The sequence below is a fragment of the Trachypithecus francoisi genome, unplaced genomic scaffold (genome assembly GCF_009764315.1).
Source record: "Trachypithecus francoisi isolate TF-2019V2 unplaced genomic scaffold, Tfra_2.0 Lachesis_group14, whole genome shotgun sequence".
In the NCBI taxonomy this organism is placed as follows: Eukaryota; Metazoa; Chordata; class Mammalia; order Primates; family Cercopithecidae; genus Trachypithecus; species Trachypithecus francoisi.
Genome location: NW_022681459.1, coordinates 59939842 through 59961140, shown reverse-complemented (window position 1 = coordinate 59961140; position 21299 = coordinate 59939842). Strand labels below are relative to the sequence as shown.

The 21299-nt window shown below is 44.5% G+C and overlaps 1 protein-coding gene and 1 long non-coding RNA gene across 5 annotated transcripts in view; one reads left to right on the top strand and one right to left on the bottom strand.

Moving 5' to 3' along the window:
* Positions 1–133: 133 nt before the first annotated feature.
* Positions 134–9222, bottom strand: NDUFA6 (NADH:ubiquinone oxidoreductase subunit A6). Its single transcript, XM_033233757.1, has 3 exons — positions 8863–9222; positions 1674–1789; positions 134–929 (listed from the first exon to the last, which is right to left on the bottom strand). Exons 1-3 carry the CDS (start codon positions 9191–9193, stop codon positions 798–800), a joined length of 579 nt encoding a protein of 192 aa, XP_033089648.1. The 5' UTR covers positions 9194–9222; the 3' UTR covers positions 134–797.
* A 70-nt stretch (positions 9223–9292) lies between these two features.
* The window catches only part of LOC117096389, a 37608-nt gene continuing 25601 nt past the window's right edge, over positions 9293–21299 (top strand). For 2 of the 4 annotated variants that reach the window (XR_004442473.1, XR_004442472.1), the window contains exons 1-3: positions 9293–9435; positions 9551–9834; positions 15522–15653. This is a non-coding gene — a long non-coding RNA (uncharacterized LOC117096389). The remainder of the gene's footprint in view (positions 9436–9550; positions 9835–15521; positions 15654–21299) is intronic. The other 2 variants (XR_004442471.1, XR_004442470.1) reach the window with 1 other exon arrangement.

Genomic DNA, 21299 nt, shown 5'->3' with positions numbered 1-21299 from the left:
TCTACAAAAAAAAAAAAAAAAAAAAAAAAAAAAGTATGGGAATCCTCACTGATCATATCTATAGGTTCCAACCCCCTTCTCTATCATTTGGATTGCCCTGGGAAGGACGAGAGAAGACTACCATCCAAACAGATCAGTTCTTGAACCAGGGTTGATGTTTATTCTCCTGCCACTGAAAGGTACACCAGAGTTTGCAAAGACAGTAGGAATATTTCTGTTCTCTGTGTGTATACTGAATAGCTGTGCACCTAGCAGGGTGCCTGAGTAGGAAGTTAATTTCATTTTAAAGGCTAGAGCTTGTTACAGGTAGTGGAGCCAAGCCTTTGCACATCCATTTTCTTCAGAACCCAAGGAAAACTAGCCCATTTTGACAGCTCTACTTTTGCGCCTGTTAGTGCTGCTCTGATCCCTCTCTGACAGCAAGAGCTGGTTAATTTTGGATATCTGTGCCCTGACACAAAGGTGTCTAATCATGGGGACTGTAGAAACTACTGCATTAACAAGTTATCCAGCCTCATGCCCAGGGTCACAGTTTTTGAACAGATGGCCTCCTTCCTTCCTGTTTACTGACATGCAAGGTTCTGAGAAAAATAATTCAGTCCAATTTACAGCAAATACCACATTTCAAGAAAAGGGAAAGAACAGGTGGTGTGCATACCAAAGCCCCACTTGCTCAGGCAAAAACAGGCTTCAGAACATTGGTTCATCAATGGAATTCTATCACAAAGTGACCATCGTATAGTGAGTTTATTTGTGCTCTAAAATAATATCAACATGCACCTTTCCACTGAGTGACTTCATGGGTCATGGCCAACATAGAACTTGGATAGGAAATCCTTTGGCCTTGGTGCTTCTGTTTCATGGAAGAACCGCATAACATGTGTCCGCTGCTTCCATACTTTAATTGTTTCTTCCAGTTCCATCTTTCCCTGAACAGCGAGGAGAGAGGTCATCAGTCACAGTGGTCAAGTTGAAGGCATATGACACTGAAGGCCAGGATTCTATTCTCTGCTCAGCATGGACTTGTTGAATGACCTTGGGCAAGTAACTACTCTGTCTGGGCAAAGTTTCTATGTCTGGACAATCAGATGGTTGGGGTAAATGATTTCCGAGACCTTTCAAAGATTCTTTAACTCTGGTTAATTGGTACCAAGAGGAGAAACATATAGGTTAACAGGCTCTTATCCCATGACCACCTAACCTGACTGGCTTATGTTTCTGCTTATCATTTCTTCTGTTACTGACTGGTCTATGCTGAAGCTCCCATTGATGCTAATGTGACTGGCCAGGGGGACAGAATCAGCCCCAGGATTTGATCCCATTTATACAGGACTCATAACCAGCCTAACTGCCTCTTCCAGCTGTAAACTGGCATTCAGATGAAGTGGTAACTTCTAGGGATGAGGTTCAAGAAGAATTCAAACTTTCCTCCCAAAACCTTTTTTTTTTTTTGGTTATAAAATGCAAGTCCCAGTGGATGTTGCCTTGATGAATCTTATCTATTTATCCAGATGATAACCTCCAAGTTCAAGTATTTCTCTGAAATACAGCAATAATCACTGCTGAACCAGCAGCTGCTTTCTAAACTTGGAGACAAAATGTTCATTTGGAAAGACTGAGAAGTAATGAACAAGTTGGCTGATCTTTTAAATTGGTCAGGGAGGGTCAGTTACCTTAATGACCAGAAGATCAACCACCCTGGGGTCTGTGACGTGGGCATTCTTCATAAACATTTCTCGGACTTTATCCCGTCCCATTTTCACAGTGATGTCCAGCTGGAATTGGTGTACTAGAGAGAAAAACATGACTCAGGGTAGAAATTGTATGGTTAAAACATGTTTTTAAAACCTAGAGTCAAAGGATACTCACTGAACACATACAGGTCGCCCATTCATTCCTTCACCAAAAATCAGCCTGACCCTAGGCTAGGTGCCTGAGGATGAGACGTGTGATTCATGGCATTTGCTCTCAAGGAACTTATTATTTTGTTTGGGGAAAAAGACCACTGAATTTGAAGAGGCAGTAAAGCATTGTTCAAGAGTTTGAACAACCTAGGTTCAAATCCCAACTTTTTTTTTTTTTTTTGAGACGGAGTCTCGCTCTATCGCCCAGGCTGGAGTGCAGTGGCCGGATCTCAGCTCACTGCAAGCTCCGCCTCCCGGGTTTACGCCATTCTCCTACCTCAGCCTCCCGAGTAACTGGGACTACAGGTGCCCGCCACATTGCCCGGCTAGTTTTTTTTTTTTTGTATTTTTTTAGTAGAGACGGGGTTTCACCGTGTTAGCCAGGATGGTCTCGATCTCCCGACCTCGTGATCCACCTGTCTCGGCCTCCCAAAGTGCTGGGATTACAGGCTTGAGCCACCGCACCCAGCCTCAAATCCCAACTTTTGTTAGGTATATGATCCTGTGTAAGTTAACTTTTTTGTGCCTGAGTGTATTTTTTTAAAAATTATTTTTTTTAGCCGGGTGCGGTAGCTCACGCCTGTAATCCCAGCACTTTGGGAGGCTGAGGTGGGTGGATCACCTGAGGTCAGGAGTTCAAGACCAGCCTGGCCAACATGGCGAACCCCATCACTACTAAAAATACAAACATTAGCCGGGTGTGGTGGCGGGCGCCTGTAATCCCAGCTACTTGGGAGGCTGAGGCAGGAGAATCACTTCAACCCGGGAGGCGGAGGTTGCAGTGAGCTGAGATGGTGCCACTGCACTCCAGCCTGGGTGACAGAGTGAGACTGTGTCTCAAAAAAAAAAAAAAAAAAAAATTATTTTTCTGGAGACAGGGTCTTGCTCTGTGTTATCATAGCTACCTGCACCCTTGAACTCCTGGGCCCCCGTGATCCTCCTGCCTCTCAGCCTAGCAAGTTGCTGGGATTACATGCGTGAGCCATTGTCCTGGCTGAGTGTATTTATTTATCAATAAAATGAAGACAGTAACAGCATATATAACTCCAGGGCTCTTGTGGAGATTTCATGAGACAATGCAAAATGCTCACAATAGTGCCTCACATGGAATAAGCTCTCAATAGACATTAGCATTATTTTTATATGGAACAATCGGCAAAAGAAAACAGGATTGAAATTAATGTAAAATGATGTGGCCTAGGCTGTTAAATACTACACAAACTTTGAGTTGAGGGAGACTGCTAGGGGTTTATGCAGGTTAGGGAGGCTTCAATCCAACAAGCAATTAATACCATCTTAGGTTACTTGGAGGAAGCAAAGTTTAAGATGTAGCTCCACTTGTCTAGGTGTTAAATTCTGACTGGAGGGACAGCCAGCTATGAATATAAACATAAAATCATAATACTCAATAATCCCCGATTAAGCTCCTAAAATAGTGACAAAGACTCAGTAACCTGGAACTTCAGATGAGACGTACGGATGTCCTTTGAAAATTAGGTTTCAGTTACATGCATTACCACCCCCTGGGACGCTCAGCCATCAGTGGATTTGTTGATGACAAGGTCATGAACAGGGTCTTGCGTGGTAGGTGGGATACACAGAGGCATACTAGGCTGTGGGGACAGCAAAATCAAGGCTCCCAGGCTAGAATGAGCACTGTAGTGAAGGAAACCAGTGTATTCCTTTGGAATACCTTGTCTTGTGGTCATTCCTGTGACATGTTCACCCTGGCCTACAGAACTATCATAACCAGCTCTGAAAACGATGAAGGCCATTTTCTGATTGAATTAGCAATATATTAAGTTTGAACCTGAATTTTTTTTTTTTTTTTTTTGTAGAAGCAGGGTCTCACTATGTTCCCCAGGCTGGTCTGGAACTCCTGGCTTCCAGCAATCCTTGACCTCCCAAAAGGTGTTGGGATTATGGGCATGAGCCACTGGACCTCACCTGAATCTTTTTACTCCTAACTTAGTGACAGTGATAGAAAAATAAAGCCTCTGCTGAGGGACATATCATAGGCCATGCTGCAAAGAAAACAGAGTTTCTGATCCAACCAAGGAAAAAGCAACAGCAGAAATCTAGTAGGAGAACTGGCATCCCAGCTTGATAGGTCAATGTTAAAACCACAGAGGACAGAGGATCATTCACTAGAAGTAAGTGTCCAGGGTGTGCTGGAGCAGGCTCTCATGGAGAGCCAGTTATACATCTCTTCCCAAATCCGTCCACACTGACTTCACTTAAAAATCAATCATGGTGGGAGTATTTATACCATGGAAACTGGCAAACACTATAAATTTGAGTTCTACCTCCCACAGAGCTGTTCACCAAGGTATATTAGGAATTCCAGTAAAGAGCAGACAAAGGGACAATAAGAAGACAGATGCAAAAATAAATGCCAACTAATATGGAATCTGGAATTTTATTATTATTTTTTTAAGACAGGTTCTTGCTGTCACCCAGGCTGGAGTGCAATGGCATGATCATGGCTCACTGCAGCCTTGACCTCCCGGCTCAAGCAATTCTCCCACCTCAGCCTCCCCAGTAGCTGAGACTACATGCACGCACCATCACGCCCATACTTTTTTAGTTTTTTGTGGAGACAGGCGTCTCACTACATTGCCTAAGCTGGTCTTGAACTCCTGGGCTTAAGCGATCCTTCTGCCTCTGCCTCCCAAAGTGCTGGGATTACAAGTGTAAGCTACCACACCTGACCAAACCTGTCCTTGGTACACGTGTGCCTAGAATCCAATGCTCTTTTAAGGAAGAGATTATGAGGAATCTTCCCCTACTATCAGTGCTTATCATTCCTGCATTTTTTATTTTAGATTCCTGACCAACTTTGGGAATGAAAAAACAAGATTTCTCTGGGCATACTTACGGGAGCTTGTGCCCATCAGCTCCCATTCCTCATGATCTCCTGAACTACTACACAGCAGGGCACTGGGTGATGAATCTTCTCGTCAGCAAAATGTTCACATGCACAAATGCAACATTTTACTTACAGTTTCAGGAGGTTACAGATCCTTGAGTGCCCATCCTCAGATTAAGAACCCTTGTCTCTAGAAAGACAAATTCCATATAGGTCTGTCCCAGGCTCCCTCCTCCCATCCCAACACTCTGAATGCACCCCCCAACCAGCGAGAAAGGCTGCAGAAAAGCAAATGGAAATAGCCTAGCCATAGACTGAATCGTTCCTTGGTCTAAATCTGTGGCAAACCAGCAATGATTTTGCCCCCCAGAACATTTGGTAGTGTCTGGAAGCATTTTTGGTTGTCACACCCATGGGGTGGGTGCTACTGGCATCTTGTGGGTAGAGGCCAGGGATGCTGCTAAACATCCTATGATGCAGGGGACAGCCCTGCACAGCAATCGTCCAGCCCACATGCCACTGTTGAGAAACCCTGATGTAAATCAGTTCCAATTGTTCTTTCTCAGCTCACAAATTCCTGGCTTATTCTTTGAATCCTGAATACTTCTATTTCAATTTGAAAAAATCTGTGAGGCTCAAAAGGAAGTACCCTTTTTGGGTGAAGGTGACTTTTCCACAGTCTCTGTGTGCTTTTCTGAAGTTATTGTTAAGGCTTTCGTGAGTCCAGAAGGCTCTGACAGATTCGGAAGGACAATCCGATACTGCTCTCAGTTATTTGCTCTAATTCATTTTGGTTGTATTCATACAAGGCACAAGGCCTGTATTCTTAGATGGGAAGGCAGCATAGTATAATGGAAAATAACGTGGGATTAGGGGTCAAATAAGCTGGGTAAGGTCTCCAGATCATTATAAATTATGATCTTGCCTGGGGTACAGCCTCCTTAGCCTGTCATCTCATCTAAAAAAATAGGAAAGAAAATAAACTCTAACCTAATTCTTTTACAAGAATATAGCGAAAAATCAAGTGACACCTTGTAAAGCATGATCCAAATCCTGGCTGTTAAAACTGTCACACTTTTTCCCCCATACCTCTATAATACCTTGGGTTTAATCATCTGGTTAAATGCCTATAATAGACTAGACCATAAGACTAGACCATCAGACCCCTGAAGGCAGGGTTGTGTTTTACTCATTTTTGTATCTCTCTAGGCATCTAGTACTGACTCTGAAGTACAACAGATACTTAATGAAATGGAAATTAAATGAATGAACCGTTTCTATAGAAAGTCTCCTGTTATCTTACGGCCAGCAAACAGCATGTCATATTTTTTCAAAGGAAGGATTCAAAGGCAGTTCTATCCCTGTGCTCCCATGCAAAACTGGGCCCTGGGAGATTCAGGGAAAACTGCAGTAGAAGCTAAGAGCCGGGTATTAGGGGTTTACAGGTTGCCTACTTCCTAACGATGTCATTTGAGACAAATTTATGTGCTTCAGTTTTCTCATCTACAAGGCAAGGGGAAGCTATTAGAGCCCACCCTAAAATAAGTCATAGTGCTGAGTCATATGTAAGCATTTCAGTAAATGTTAGTTATCAGCCAGTCACAGTGGCTCATGCCTGTAATCCCAGCACTTTGGCAGGCCGAGGCCAGCGGATCACCTGAGGTCAGAAGTTCGAGACAGCCTGGCCAACATGGTGAAACCCCATCTCTACTAAAAATACAAAAGTTAGCCAGGTGTGGTGGCGCGCGCCTATAATCCCAGCTACTTGGGAGGCTGAGGCATGGGGAATCACTTGAACCCAGGAGGCGGAGGTTGCAGTGAGCCGAGATCGTGCCATTGCACTCCAGCCTGGGAGACAGAGCGAGACTGTCTCAAAAAAAAAAAAAAATGAGTTATCAATACTATTTTTTTCATTAAATACTTAAAATTTTACTTTTGTTTATTAATGCTCAGGCTGTTCTAAGTTATTGACACTATTTTCCCCTTCCTTGATTTGATTCCTCAGCTGGAGTCCTGATGATGGATACCATAAAACCCATGTGGCACAGGTCTGAGTAACTGGCCAGCTACAGATCACTGATCTTCCCCATAGGGATGCACACTCCTTGACCCCTTCTTTTCTCTCCTCTTCCCTTGCTCTTTAGGCTCCTGTAACCCTCTGCCTTCTTTTCCTCCTCTCAAGACCCTTCTGACTTTAGGACTTTCTTCCCAAAACAGAATTTGAGGGAAGGTCTTGGGAGGGGATGGTTTAGAAAGAGCTGGATTCTCAGAGTCAGGATACCTGGGTTCTGTCTTCTACTTGGCCACTGATCTACCCTTCACAAGCCACCCTTTTTGAATGTGGTCCTCCTTCCCCCAGCACCTTCCTCCTGCAACCAGAGAGGGTTCTGGGTACTCCTAGAAGTATTCTGCCAGGCAAACATTATGTTTTCAAACTTCTGAATTGGAATGCACCACCCCAGAACACACACACATACACATAAACACTGCTACTGTCACTCCCCACACACATCTTTTATCTGCCCGCCCTTGAAGGCATCTGAATTTGCAGTCCCTGAACCAGCGGATCAGTCAAGTTTCTCCTTCTCTAGTATCGCGTGGGTTTAAGTTCTGGTCAGTAGCAATTTTTCCAAAAGTCAGCTTGAGGACAGGGACTCTGTGGAGCAGAGACGGTTCTCAGATGTCAAAGAACCAGGTTCTGCTTGGAAGCTGCTGCTAAGGTAAGCCCCATAAATAACAAAAATAACAACAAAAACAATGGCAGCAGCTAATATTTCATGAGTTAAATATGCACCAAGCCCTGTTCTAAGCACTCTAGATATTTTAACTTAATACAGTAACTTTCTGAAGAAGGAATTATCATTCCCATTTTAAAGATGAAGAAACAGGAACAGATGAAATAACCGGCCCAAAGTCACATAGCTAGTTGAGGGCAGCGCCTGGATAAAAGTTCATGCTCCTAACCACCACATTCTACCGCCTCTTCACACACAAGCAGGGACTCGACAGCCCTGAGGAGTGGCATCATGCTCCAGCTCACTCAAAAACACCTCTTTCTCACACTTCGGGAGGCCAAGACGGGCGGATCACGAGGTCAGGAGATCGAGACCATCCTGGCTAACACGGTGAAACCCCGTCTCTACTAAAAATACAAATACATATGCCGGGCGTGGTGGCGGGCGCCTGTAATCCCAGCTACTCGGGAGACTGAGGCAGGAGAATGGCGAGAACCCAGGAGACGGAGCTTGCAGTGAGCCGAGATCGCACCACTGCGCTCCAGCCTGAGCAACAGAGCGAGACTCCGTCTCAAAAATAAAACAAAACAAAACAAAAAAAACACCTCTTTCTCCGACTAGCATTACGCGCCATGTGAAAACACCGAGTCAGGCCGGGCGCAGTGGCTCACGCCTGTAATCCCAGTACTTTGGGAGGCCAAGGCCAGCGGATCACTTGAGGTCAGGAGTTGGAGACCAGCCTGGCCAACATGGTGAAATCCCATCTCTACTAAAGATACAAAAATTAGCCCGGCGTGCTAGCGAACGCCTGTAGTCCCAGCTACTCGGGAGGCTGAGGTAGGAGAATCGCTTGAACGCAGGAGGCAGAGGTTGCAGTGAGCCGAGATCGTGCCACTTCACTCCAGGCTGGGCTACACAGCGAGACTGTCACAAACAAAACAAAAAATCCAACGGGCACCTAAATTACACTCTGCAACCCTAGACTTTGGGTTCCAGGTACACCAGTGGCTCGGCCTGGGCCCTGGGCACATCACTTCGCCTCTCGGTGCCTCCGCTGCCTCCCCCACAAAGTGAGTGTGTCACTGACAGTCCTCGTCCTTCTGCCAATTGCGGGGGACAACACAGACCAAAGCTCCGAGGGCGCCATATGAACGCTGGGGACGGCCGGTCTGACCACGGCGCCGCCGCCGGGTCCGGCCCATGGTAGGCTCGGGTGACGCTCTTCCCCCGAAGCACCCGCAATCGCCTCTGCCCAAATTGGTGACCTCAGCTCGGCCCATGAGAAACCCCGGCCGGGCCGACTACGACCTTGAGCGGCGGCCTCCGGGTCCCCACGTAAGCCGCTACCTCTCACCAGTGTTCGGCACCTCCCGATACCAGGCGCGGTAGAGCTCGCGCACCCTCCGCTTGGCCTCGTTCATGTCCCGACTGAAAATGGGCTTCACAAAGGTGCTGGCGGTAGAGGTAGCTTGGCGGACGCCGCTCCCCGCCATCTTGCCAAAGTATCCGCTCCACAACCCCGCCTCTTGCAAGCCGCGCGTGCGACCCGCGGGCGAATATCTTTTCTCATTGGCTGAGGAGAAATGCCCCCCCCTGTATGCTGGGTGGGCGGGAGGATGACTGTAAGGCTCTCCGATTGGCTGGGAAGCTTCTCTCTGGCTGAGCGAACGGTGGGGGCTGCGCATGCTCTCCTACAGAAGCGCCGCTTGGCCTTTGGACTAACGTATCTGTCGCGCTAACTGGCCGGCGTCGCCACCAGGGGACGCTCGGACAGCAGGGAGGTCGCTGGGTAGTGAGCTGGAGCCAGGGACGCCGAGCGACTGCGGGGCTTCCGTCAGCGTCCTGCTATCCGGCTGCCCGCCGTGCTCCCTGGTAGTGTCCGTGGACGCGCAGGCCTCGAAGAACCTCCTCGCGGTGGGCCCCCGAGGTAACTGCTGAGGCAGATAATGGCGCCTGGACTGCGGTGGCGCTTGCCCTGCCGCCTGGCGGCTTTCTGCAGGGCCAGGGTATACTTATTTTTCTGTAAACCAACTCTTCCTTAGCGCAGGAGAGGTGTCAAAGCGCCGGCGCGTCTCCAGAGCCCCGGGAGGAAGGCTGTAACGGCAGCCCCATCGTAGACAGGCACATTCGCATCCTGAGCCCTGGATCTCTGAAAAGCAGACCAGAATTTGGAAGCTGGAAGGAACTTTAGATCGTCCATTCTGGGTGTCTCTCTTCGCTGGCGTTTTCCAACGAGAGGAATCTACAAGTGTCAAGGAAAAAAGAACAGCTAACCACAGGGCAGGCCACGGGCAAGATATCTCAGTGTTCTCCGCTCTCAGGTCAGGTAGGTACCGTCAGCATCCCCATTTTACAGGTGAGGAAACTCAGGTGGCCCAGAGTCTAGGTCACGTGACAGATCGCCCCCCCCACCTGCCTGACTCCTGCCTAAGAGTCTCGGTCTTTTTCTGAAGGTGCAGTTGACAGAAGCCTGTGAGTACTGGGGAAGGGCCAGGGGCCAGGACTGAGCTTACCCCTGCATCTAGTCCAAACTTTCCCATTTCGAAGGGTTAAAGGACCAGATATACTTTTTTCTTCCTTATTATCTTCTAAAATGTATGTGTATATTCAAGTGAGCTATAAAAGAGGAAGCACGTAACATACATAAATTATAAAGCATAATAATAAAATGGAAGCTTTTGAACCTCAGTACTGACTTAAGAAGTTGTAACACACTTAAGGTTTATATAAAGTGTCCTTAGATGTCCTTAGTAGCCACTGTTCTCTAGTTTTCTAGGTACATTAACTTGACTAGGCCCCACAACACACCAGTGAGATAGTGTTGATATATCCTTTTTTTTTTCTTTTTTTTTTTTTTTTGAGACAGGGTGAGATTTACCTAGGCTGGACTGCAATGATGCAGTTAGAATCACACAGGTAGATATCATGGTATAGGTGCTGTGAGAGTCAGAAAACCGACTGTGGCACCAGCTGCCTGGGCTTCAACCCCAATGCTGTAAAGTAACTTCGTCTCTTTGTGCCTCAGTTTTCTCATCTATAAAATGAGTATATCAGCCGGGGGTGGTGGCTCACACCTGTAATTCCAGCACTTTGGGAGGCCAAGGCGGGTGTATCACCTGAGGTCAGGAGTTCGAGACCAACCTGGCCAACATGGTGAAACCCCGTCTCTACTAAAAATAAAAAAATTTGCTGGTGTGGTGGTGGGCATCTGTAATCTCAGCTAGTCAGGAGGCTGATGCAGGAGAATCACTTGAGCCTGGGAGGCGGAGGTTGCGGTGAGCCAAGATTGCGCCACTGTACTGCAGTCTGGGTGACAGGGTGAGACCCTGTCTCAAAAAAAGAAGAAGACCTCTAAACTCACAAACTGGGAGAAAATTTTTGCATATCACATGTTCCATAAGGGACTTGTATCTAGCATACATAAAATTCTTACAACTCAATAATGAAAAGACAAATAGCCAAATTTAGAAATGGTCAAGGGTGGCAACACAAATGTTGGTGAGGATGTGAAGCAACAGGAACTCTCCTTATTGGTAGGAATGCAAAATGATACAGCAACTTTGGAAGACAGTTTGGCTTTCTTACAAAACTAAACATACTCCTATCAGAAGATCCAGCCATTGCACTTCTTAGTGTTTACCCAAATGAGCTGAAAACTTATGTCCACACAGTAACCTACACATGGATGTTTACAGCAGCTTTATTTGTAATTGCCAAAACTTGAAAGCAACCTAGATGTCCTTTAGCAGGTGAGTGGATAAACTGTGGTATATCCAGACAATGAACTGTATTGAGCACTAGAAAGAAATGAGCTATTAAGCCATGAAAAGGCATGGAGAAACCTTAAATGCATATAACTAAGTGAAAGAAGCCAATCTGAAAAAGCTACATACGGTATGATTCCAACTATATTACATCCTGGAAAAGGTAAAACTATGGAGACAGTAAAAAGATGGCAGGGGCTGGGAGTGGGGAGAAATGCACAGAGGTGGTGCACAGAGAATGTTTAGGGTAGTGAAATTACTCTGGACTACATAAGGGCGGATACATGTTATTACACATTTGTCAAACCCTACAGGATATACAACACCGAGAATAAAACCGAATGTAAACTATGGGATATGGGTGATACTGGTGTGTCAGTATAGCGTCATTGCTTGTAACAAATGTTTCGTCTGGTGCCTGATGTTGATGGTGGGGGGAGGCTCTGAGTGTGTGGGGGTAGGGAACCCTGTATTTTCTGTTCAGTTTTACTGTGAACTCAAAACTGCTCTTAAAGATGAAATTTTTATTTTAATGGGCAAATTATTTGAATAACCATTTCTCCAAAGAGGATATACAGATGACCAATACATATATGGAAAGACATTCAACATCATGAACCATTGGGGAAATACAAATCAAAGCCCTCATGAGATAGCATTTCTCACTCAGTAGAATGGCTAGAATAAAAAAGACAGACACAGCCAGGCACGGTGGCTCACACCTGTAATCCCAGCAGTTTGAGAGGCCAAGGCTGGTGGAAACGAGTTCAGGAGTTCGAGACCAGCCTGGCTAACATGTTGAAACCCCTTCTCTACTAAAAATAGGAAAATTAGCTGGGCTTGGTTGTGCATGCCTGTAATCCCAGCTACTAGGGAAGCTGAGGCAGGAGAATTGCTTGACTCGGGAGGTGGAGGTTGCAGTGAGGCAAGGTTACACCATTGCATTCTAGCCTGGGTGACACAGCAAGACTCCATCTCAAAAAAAAAAAAAAAAAAAAAAAAGACGTTAGTATTGGCAAGAGTGTAGAGAAATTAGAACTTTCATACTTTGTTGGTGGGAATGTAAAATGGTATAGCCATTTGGGAAAACAGTCTGGCAGTTTCTTAAACAGTTAAATATAGCCAGGAAGAAGCATCACTTGAGCTTAGGAGTTTGAGACCAGACTAGGCAAAATAGTGAGACTCTATTTAAAAAAAAAAAGTTAAACGTAGACTTACTGTGTGATCCAGCAATTCCAATCCTAGGTATTTACCCTGAAGAAATTTTTGTCCACACGAAGACTTGTATGCAAATGTTCATAGCAGCATTATTCACCATAGCCAAAAACTAAAAACACTCAAATGGCTATCAGTTGATAAGTGGATAAATAGAATGTGGTCTGTCAGCCAGGCATGGTGGCTCATTCCTGTAATCTCAGGATTGCTTGAGGCCAGGAGTTTGAGAACAGCTTGGGCAACATAGTGATACTGCATCTCTACAAAAATTAGTTTAAAATAGCTGAGCATGGTGGTACGTGTCTGTAGTCCCAGCTACTCAGGAGGCTGAGGTAGGAGGATTGCTTGAACCCAGGAGTTCGAGCTTACTATAAGCTATGATCCTACCACTGTACTCCAGCCTGGGTGACAAAAAAAAAACCTAAACAAAACCCAAAATAATGGTGATATGGTTTGGATGTTTGTCCCCTCCAAATCTCATGTCGAAATGTCATCCCCGGTGTTGGAGTTGAAGCCTGTTGGGAGGTGAATGGATCATGGAGGCAGATCCCTCATGAACAGCTTCGCACCATCCCCTTGGTGATGAGTGAGTTCATCTGCAATCTGGTTGTTTAAAGGTGTATGGCATCTCCCGCTTTGCTCTCTCGCTCCTGCTGTCACCATGTGACATCCCTGCTTTCCCTTTTCCTTCTGCTGTGATTGGAAGCTTCCTGAGGCACTCACCAGGAGCAGATGCTGGAGCCATGCTTACACAGACTGCAAAACTCTTAAGTCAATTAAACCTCTTTTTTTTTCCTCTCTCTCTCTTTTTTTTTTTTTTTTTTTGAGGTGGAGTCTTGCTCTGTTGCCCAGGCTGGAGGGTGATGGCACGATCTCAGCTCACTGTAACCTCTGCCTCCTGGGTTCAAGTGATTCTCCTGCTTCAGCCTTCCAAGTAGGTAGGATTATAGGCGCACGCCACCATGCCTGGCTAATTTTTGTATTTTTAGCAGAGGCAAGGTTTCACCATGTTGGTCAGGCTGGTCTCAAACTCCTGACCTCAAGTGATCCACCCACATCAGCCTCCCAATGTGTGGGATTACAGTCATGAGCCACCACGGCCAGCCTAAACCTCTTTTCTCTACGAATCACCCAGCCTCAGGTATTTCTTTATAGCAATGCAAGAAGGGCCTAATACATGTGGTATATCCATGTAATGGATACTCTTCAGCAATGTTGAACCCTGAAAATACACTAAGTGAAAAAAGCTAAACACAAATAGCACATATCATATTCTCTTTATATAAAGGATTCAGAAGAGACAAATCTATAGAGATAGAAGATGAGTGGTTGGCCGGGCGCGGTGGCTCAAGCCTGTAATCCCAGCACTTTGGGAGGCCGAGACGGGCGGATCACGAGGTCAGGAGATCGAGACCATCCTGGCTAACACGGTGAAACCCCGTCTTACTAAAAAAAAAATACAAAAACTAGCCGGGCGAGGTAGCGGGCGCCTGTAGTCCCAGCTACTCCGGGAGGCTGAGGCAGGAGAATGGCGTGAACCCGGGAGGCGGAGCTTGCAGTGAGCTGAGATCCGGCCACTGCACTCCAGCCTGGGCGACAGAGCGAGACTCCGTCTCAAAAAAAAAAAAAAAAAAAAAAAAAAAGAAGATGAGTGGTTATCAGATGCTGAGAGTGAAAATGGGGACTGAATGTGAAAGGCACAAGGTTTCCTTTTTTCTTGGGCAGGGGGCGGTGGACAGAGGAGTCTCACTGTGTCACCCAGGCTGGAGTGCAGTGGTGCGATCGCGGCTCACTGCAGCCTCCGTCTTCTGGGTTCAAGCGATTCTCTTGCCTCAGCCTCCCAAGTAGCTGGGATTACAGGCATGCACCATCACCCCTGGCTAATTTTTGTATTTTTAGTAGAGACAGGTTTTTGCCATGTTGGCCAGACTGTTCTTGAACTCCTAACCTGTGATCCGCCCATCTTGGCCTACCCAAGTGCTGGGATTACAAGGGTGAGCCACCCTGCCTGGCCTTAAGGTTTCTTTTAAGACTGATGGCAATACTCTAAAATTAGTTTGTGGTGACAGTGTACAACTTTTAAAATATACTAAAATTCATTTAGTTTTACACTTAAAATGGGTGAAGGAGATATTTTATAGTATGTAAATGATATCACAGTAAAGCCACTGAGGGGCGGAAATGGTCCTTGATCATTTTTTAAATGTGTAGAGTTCAGTGTAATTTAGTGAATGGTGCCTTTTTGCTATCATACCTTAAAAATGGGAAAAAAAAAACCTTATTTATTCTTATTAACAAGAGTGATTTTAGAAAATTGGGAAAGAACAGAACAGTTCTGAAAATAAATATCCTCCATAGTGATAGAGGCAATGTAGTATATAGTAAAAATAATTTGAACTTTAGAGTCAGACCCTGACATCAGCTACAAGCTGTATGTCAAGTTACCTTTCCTCCACGAACTTTGGTTTCTGCATGTATAAAATGGGGATAAGGATGACTACCACACAGTAGGATTAAATGAGACAACGTACATAATATGAAGTGCCTAGAAGAGTGTCAGGTGGACACAGATGTTTGATAAATGTTAGTTTTCTTTTCCTTTGTTTACTATTCAGATTATGAGAATTCTGTTAACTTTCTTTAGTCTCAGCCCTCACACCTTTCAGAGTAGATCTTAGTGACTAAGAGCCACTGAAGGGCAGCAGCCTTGTTCAGGGGGATGGTTGGAGAACATCCAGCAGATTGTCTTCAAACTGTGTTTGCATCTTAAGCCTCTTATTTTTTACTTATATTGTAATTATGGATTAATACAAATGGAGATTTCTTTTTTTGTTTTGAGACAGAGTCTGACTCTGTCGCCCACACTGGAGTGCAGTGGCGCGATCTTGGCTCACTGCAAGCTCCGCCTCCCGGGTTCACGCCATTATCCTGGCTCAGACTCCCAAGTAGCTGGTGCTATGAGTAGCTGGGACTACAGGCGCCTGCCACCACGCCAGGCTAATTTTTTTTTTTTTTTTTTTTGTATTTTTACTAGAGACGGGGTTTCACCGTGTTAGCCAGGATGGTCTCGATCTCCTGACCTTGTGATCTGCCCACCTCGGCCTCCCAAAGTGCTGGGATTACAAGCGAGAGCCACCGCGCTCGGCCCAAATAGAGATTTCTAAAGGTGGGTTCGTGTACTTTTTTTTTGAGATGGAGTCTTGCTCTGTGGCCCAGAATGGAGTGCGGTGGCACAATCTCAGCATACTGCAACCTCTGTCTCCCAGGTTCAAGCAATTCTGCCTCAGCCTCTTGAGTAGGTGGGATTACAGGCACCCACCACCATGCCCGGCTAATTTTTGTATTTTTAGTAGAGATGGAGTTTTGCCATGTTAGTCATGCTGATCTCGAACTCCTGACCTGAGATGATCCACCTGCTTTGGCCTCCCAAAGTGCTGGGATTACAGGAGTGAGCCACCACGCCCAGCCCCTTTCATGCACTTTTATCCAAGATTGAGAAATGTCAGTGTCTGTAGCAAATAATATTGCTCTTTTTGGTGATAGGTATTGATATAGATAAGGGATAAGGGTTAACCGCCTACCTGGCCTCTTTTCGCCACTGTCCTTAGTGCCCAGAGAATGTTAAATTGGGTTGAATTGAAGCCCTCAGCATTTAAGGGACTTGTGTAGTTGGTAGTAGAGTGAGAACCAGATCCCAGAATTTCTTACCCCAGTTCAGTGTTCTACTTCCTCTCCCCTCACCCCCACCCCTCTTTTGGCTTCAGTTTAAAGATCCCCTGCCTGAGATGGCCAAGCATCTATTTGTGTCCTTCTTCTCTGAGATCACAATAAAGTCAGTATTAAGAGCAGAGGGTCTTTTTTATTCCAGTGGCATATGGGCTCATAGGGCTCCAAGATGCAAGCCAAAGCAAGGGGGAGGTATCAGGAACTGGAAACACTTCCTCAGAGCCCACATATACAGCCACACATTGCCTCATACTTCTGCTTTTCTTTCTTGTCCCCATATGGAAGAGAAAGTGACTTTTATTTTTCCTATATTATATGGCATATTTTAAATTAAATGTTTATGTTGAGATGATATAGATTCATTTGTATAATCAGTAATACAGAGTGGTCAGGTGTACCCATTACCCAGTTTCCCCCAATGGTAACATCTTGTAAAACAGTAGTAAAATGTCACAACTAGGATATTGACATTAATATAATCAAGATACAGACTATCTCCATCACTACAAGGATTCTTCATATTGCCTTTCCCTCTCCTCCTCCTTAGTCCCTGACAAAGGAACTTCATTTCTGTAATTTTTGTTTTTTGAGACAGCATCTTACTCTGTGGCCCAGGCTGGAGTGTAGTGATACAATCTTGACTCACTGCAGCCTCCCCTTGAGATCCTTCCACCTCAGCCTCCCAAGTAGCTGGGACTACAGGCACATACCACCACGTACAGCTAAATTGTTTTGTATTTTTTTTGTAGAGACTGGGTCTTACCTTGTTGCCCAGGCTTGTCTCGAACTCCTGGGCTCAAGCAATCCTCCCACCTCAGTCTCCCAAAGTGCTGGGATTACAGGCGTGAGCCACCTTGCTGTACCCATTTCTATAATTTGATCATTTCAAGATTATGATATAAATGAAATCATACACTATATGACCTTTTGGCTAGGCTTTTTTTCACTCAGTATCAATTTCTTGAGGTTCATGAAGCTTGTTACATGTATAAATAGTTTATTCCTTTTTACATTTGAGTAGTATTCCATGGTATGGAGGCACCACAGTTTGTTTAACCATTCACCCCTTGAAGGACATGTGGGTTGTTTTGGTTTTTGGCTACTACAAATCAAATGACGATAAACATTTGTGTATGGCTTTTCTGTCAACGTAAGTCTTCGTTTCTCTGTATAAATGCCCAAGTGCAGTGGGTCACATGGTTATTGCATATTTAGTTGTTTAAGAAACTGCCAAATTAGGCTGGGTGCAGTGGCTCACACCTGTAATTCCAGCACTTTGGGAGTCTGAGACAGGTGGATCACAAGGTCTGGAGTTCAAGACCAGCCTGGCCAACATGGTGAAACCCCATCTCTACTAAAAATACAAAAATTGGCCAGGCATGGTGGTGTCTGCCTGTAATCCCAGCTACTTGGGAGGCTGAGGCAGGAGTATTGCTTGAACCCGGGAGGCAGAGGTTGCAGTGAACCAAGATCACACCACTGCATGCCAGCCTGGGTGACAGAGCAAGACTCTGTCTCAGGGAAAAAAAAAAAAAGAAACTGCCAAATTGTTTTCCAGAATAACTGTATCATTTTACATTCTCATTGGCAATTTATGAGTGACCCAGTGTCTCGACATCCTCTCCTATATTTGGTGTAGCAACTTTTTACATTTAGCCATTTGGATAAGTGTACAGGATATCCCATTGTAATTTTAGTTTGCATTTCCTTAATGGCTAGTGATATTGAACATCCTTTCCCAAGTTTATTTCCAATCTGTATATTCTCTTTAGTGAAGTGCTTTTTCATGTCTTTTGTACATTTTTTATTTAAATTATTTACTTTTGAGTTTTGGGAGTTCTTTATATATTCTAGATACTAGTCCTTTGTCAGATGCATAGTTTGCAAATATTTTATCCCACTCTATGCCTTTTCATCCTCTGAACGGGGTCTTTCACAGAGCAAAAGTGCTTAGTTTTGATGAAATCCAGTTTATTATTTTTCCTGTTATGGATTGCGCTTTTGGTGTCAAGACTAAAAATGCTTTGCAGAGCTCTAGGTCCAGAAGATTTTCTCCTAAATGTTTGATGATTTACATTTGAGTCCATGGTCTATGTGGTCTTTTTTTTTTTTTTTTTTTTTTTGAGACAGAATCTTACTCCCTCACCCAGGCTGGAGTGCAGTTGCATGATCTTGGCTTACTGCAACTTCTGCCTCCCAGGTTCAAATGATTCTAGTGCCTCATCCTCTGAAGTAGCTGGAATTACAGGTGCACACCATCACACCCAGCTAATTTTTGTATTTTTAGTAGAGACGGGGTTTCACCATGTTGGCCAGGCTGGTCTTGAACTCCTGACTTCAAGTGATCTACCCACCATAGCTTCTCAAAATGCTGGAATTATAGGCATGAGCCACTACACCTTGTCATAATTTTTGTATATAATGTAAAACTTAGTTCAAGATTCATTTTCTTGCCTATGAATATCTGATTACTCCAGAACCATTTGTTGAAAAGCCATTTTTCCTCCATTGAATTGCATCAGCACTTTATTAAAAAAACCAACCGGGCATATTAGTTGGTGACAAATTCTCTTAGTTTTCCTTCCTTTCAGAATTTTCTGATTTCCCCCAGCATTCTTGAAGGATATTTTCATTGGATATGGGATTCTGAGTTGATAGTTTTTTTTTTAACAGTTGAAAAATGCTGTGTCACTTCTTTCTGCTTTCTGTTGTCTCTAATGAGAAATCAGCTGTCATTCAAATTATTTTTTCTATGTAAGTAACAAATTGTTTTCCTCTGGCTGCTTTCAAAGAATTTTTTTGTTTTGTTTTCAGAAGTTTGACTATAATGTGTCTTGGTGTGAACTTTTATTATTATTATTATTATTATACTTTAAGTTCTAGGGTACATGTGCACAACGTGCAGGTTTGTTACATATGTATACATGTGCCATGTTGGTGTGCTGCACCCATCAGCTTGTCATTTACATCAGGTATAACTCCCAATGCCATCCCTCCCCCCTCCCCACAATAGGCCCCAGTGTGTGATGTTCCCCTTCCCGTGTCCAAGTGATCTCATTGTTCAGTTCCCACCTGTGAGTGAGAACATGCGATGTTTGGTTTTCTGTTCTTGCGATAGTTTGCTGAGAATGATGGTTTCCAGCTGTATCCATGTCCCTACAAAGGACACAAACTCATCCTTTTTTATGGGTGCATAGTATTCCATGGTGTATATGTGCCACATTTTCTTAATCCAGTCTGTCAGTGACGAACATTTGGGTTGATTCCAAGTCTTTGCTATTGTGAATAGTGCTGCAATAAACATATGTGTGCATATGTCTTTATAGCAGCATGATTTATAATCCTTTGGGCATATACCCAGTAATGGGATGGCTGGGTCATATGGTATTTCTAGTTCTAGATCCTTGAGGAATCGCCATACTGTTTTCCACAATGGTTGAACTAGTTTACAATCCCACCAGCAGTGTAAAAGTGTTCCTATTTCTCCACATCCTCTCCAGCACCTGTTGTTTCCTGACTTTTTAATGATTGCCATTCTAACTGGTGTGAGATGGTATCTCATTGTGGTTTTGATTTGCATTTCTCTGATGGCCAGTGATGATGAGCATTTTTTCATGTGTCTGTTGACTGTATGAATGTCTTCTTTTTTTTTTTTTTTTGAGACGGAGTCTTGCTCTGTGGCCCAGGCTGGAGTGCAGTGGCCGGATCTCAGCTCACTGCACGCTCCGCCCCCCGGGTTTACGCCATTCTCCTGCCTCAGCCTCCCGAGTAGCTGGAACTACAGGCGCCCGCCACCTCGCCCGGCTAGTTTTTTGTTTTTTTTTGGTAGAGACGGGGTTTCACCATGTTAGCCAGGATGGTCTCGATCTCCTGACCTCGTGATCTGCCCGTCTCGGCCTCCCAAAGTGCTGGGATTACAGGCCTGAGCCACTGCACCCGGCCACATGTCTTCTTTTGAGAAGTGTCTGTTCTTATCCTTTGCCCACTTTTTGATGGGGTTGTTTGTTTTTTTCTTGTAAATTTGTTTGAGTTCTTTGTAGGTTCTGGATATTAGCCCTTTGTCAGATGAGTAGATTGCAAAAATTTGCTCCCATTCTGTAGGTTGCCTGTTCACTCTGGTGGTAGTTTCTTTTGCTGTGCAGAAGCTCTTTAGTTTAATTAGATCCCATTTGTCAATTTTGGCTTTTGTTGCCGTTGTTTTTGGTGTTTTAGACTTGAAGTCCTTGCCCATGCCTATGTCCTGAATGGTATTACCTAGGTTTTCTTCTAGGGTTTTTATGGTATTAGGTCTAACATTTAAGTCTCGAATCCATCTTGAATTAATTTTCGTATAAGGAGTAAGGAAAGGATCCAGTTTCAGCTTTCTACTTATGGCTAGCCAGTTTTCCCAGGACCATTTATTAAATAGGGAATCCTTTCCCCATTTCTTGTTTTTGTCAGGTTTGTCAAAGATCAGATGGCTGTAGATGTGTGGTATTATTTCTGAGGGCTCTGTTCTGTTCCATTGGTCTATATCTCTGTTTTGGTACCAGTACCATGCTGTTTTGGTTACTGTAGACTTGTAGTATAGTTTGAAGTCAGGTAGCGTGATGCCTCCAGCTTTGTTCTTTTGACTTAGGATTGTCTTGGCAATGCGGGCTCTTTTTTGGTTCTATGTGAACTTTAAAGCAGTTTTTTCCAACTCTGTGAAGAAAGTCATTGGTAGCTTGATGGGGATGGCATTCAATGTATAAGTTACCTTGGGCAGTATGGCCATTTTCATGATATTGATTTTTCCTATCCATGAGCATGGAATGTTCTTCCATTTGTTTGTGTCCTCTTTTATTTCACTGAGCAGTGGTTTGTAGTTCTCCTTGAAGAGGTCCTTTACATCCCTTGTAAGTTGGATTCCTAGGTATTTTATTCTCTTTGAAGCTATTGTGAATGGAAGTTCATTCATGATTTGGCTCTCTGTTTGTCTGTTACTAGTGTATAAGAATGCTTATGATTTTTGCACATTGATTTTGTATCCTGAGACTTTGCTGAAGTTGCTTATCAGCTTAAGGAGATTTTGGGCTGAGATGATGGGGTTTTCTAAATATACAAT

Coding starts and splice junctions, on each gene's coding strand:
- NDUFA6 (XM_033233757.1), bottom strand. CDS start 9,193: ATGCGCAGCCCCCACCGTTCGCTCAGCCAGAGAGAAGCTTCCCAGCCA. Junction 1,790..8,862: donor TCGGGAGGTGCCGAACACTG/GTGAGAGGTAGC, acceptor TTTTCTCTCTAG/TACACCAATTCCAGCTGGAC. Junction 930..1,673: donor TTGATCTTCTGGTCATTAAG/GTAACTGACCCT, acceptor CTCGCTGTTCAG/GGAAAGATGGAACTGGAAGA.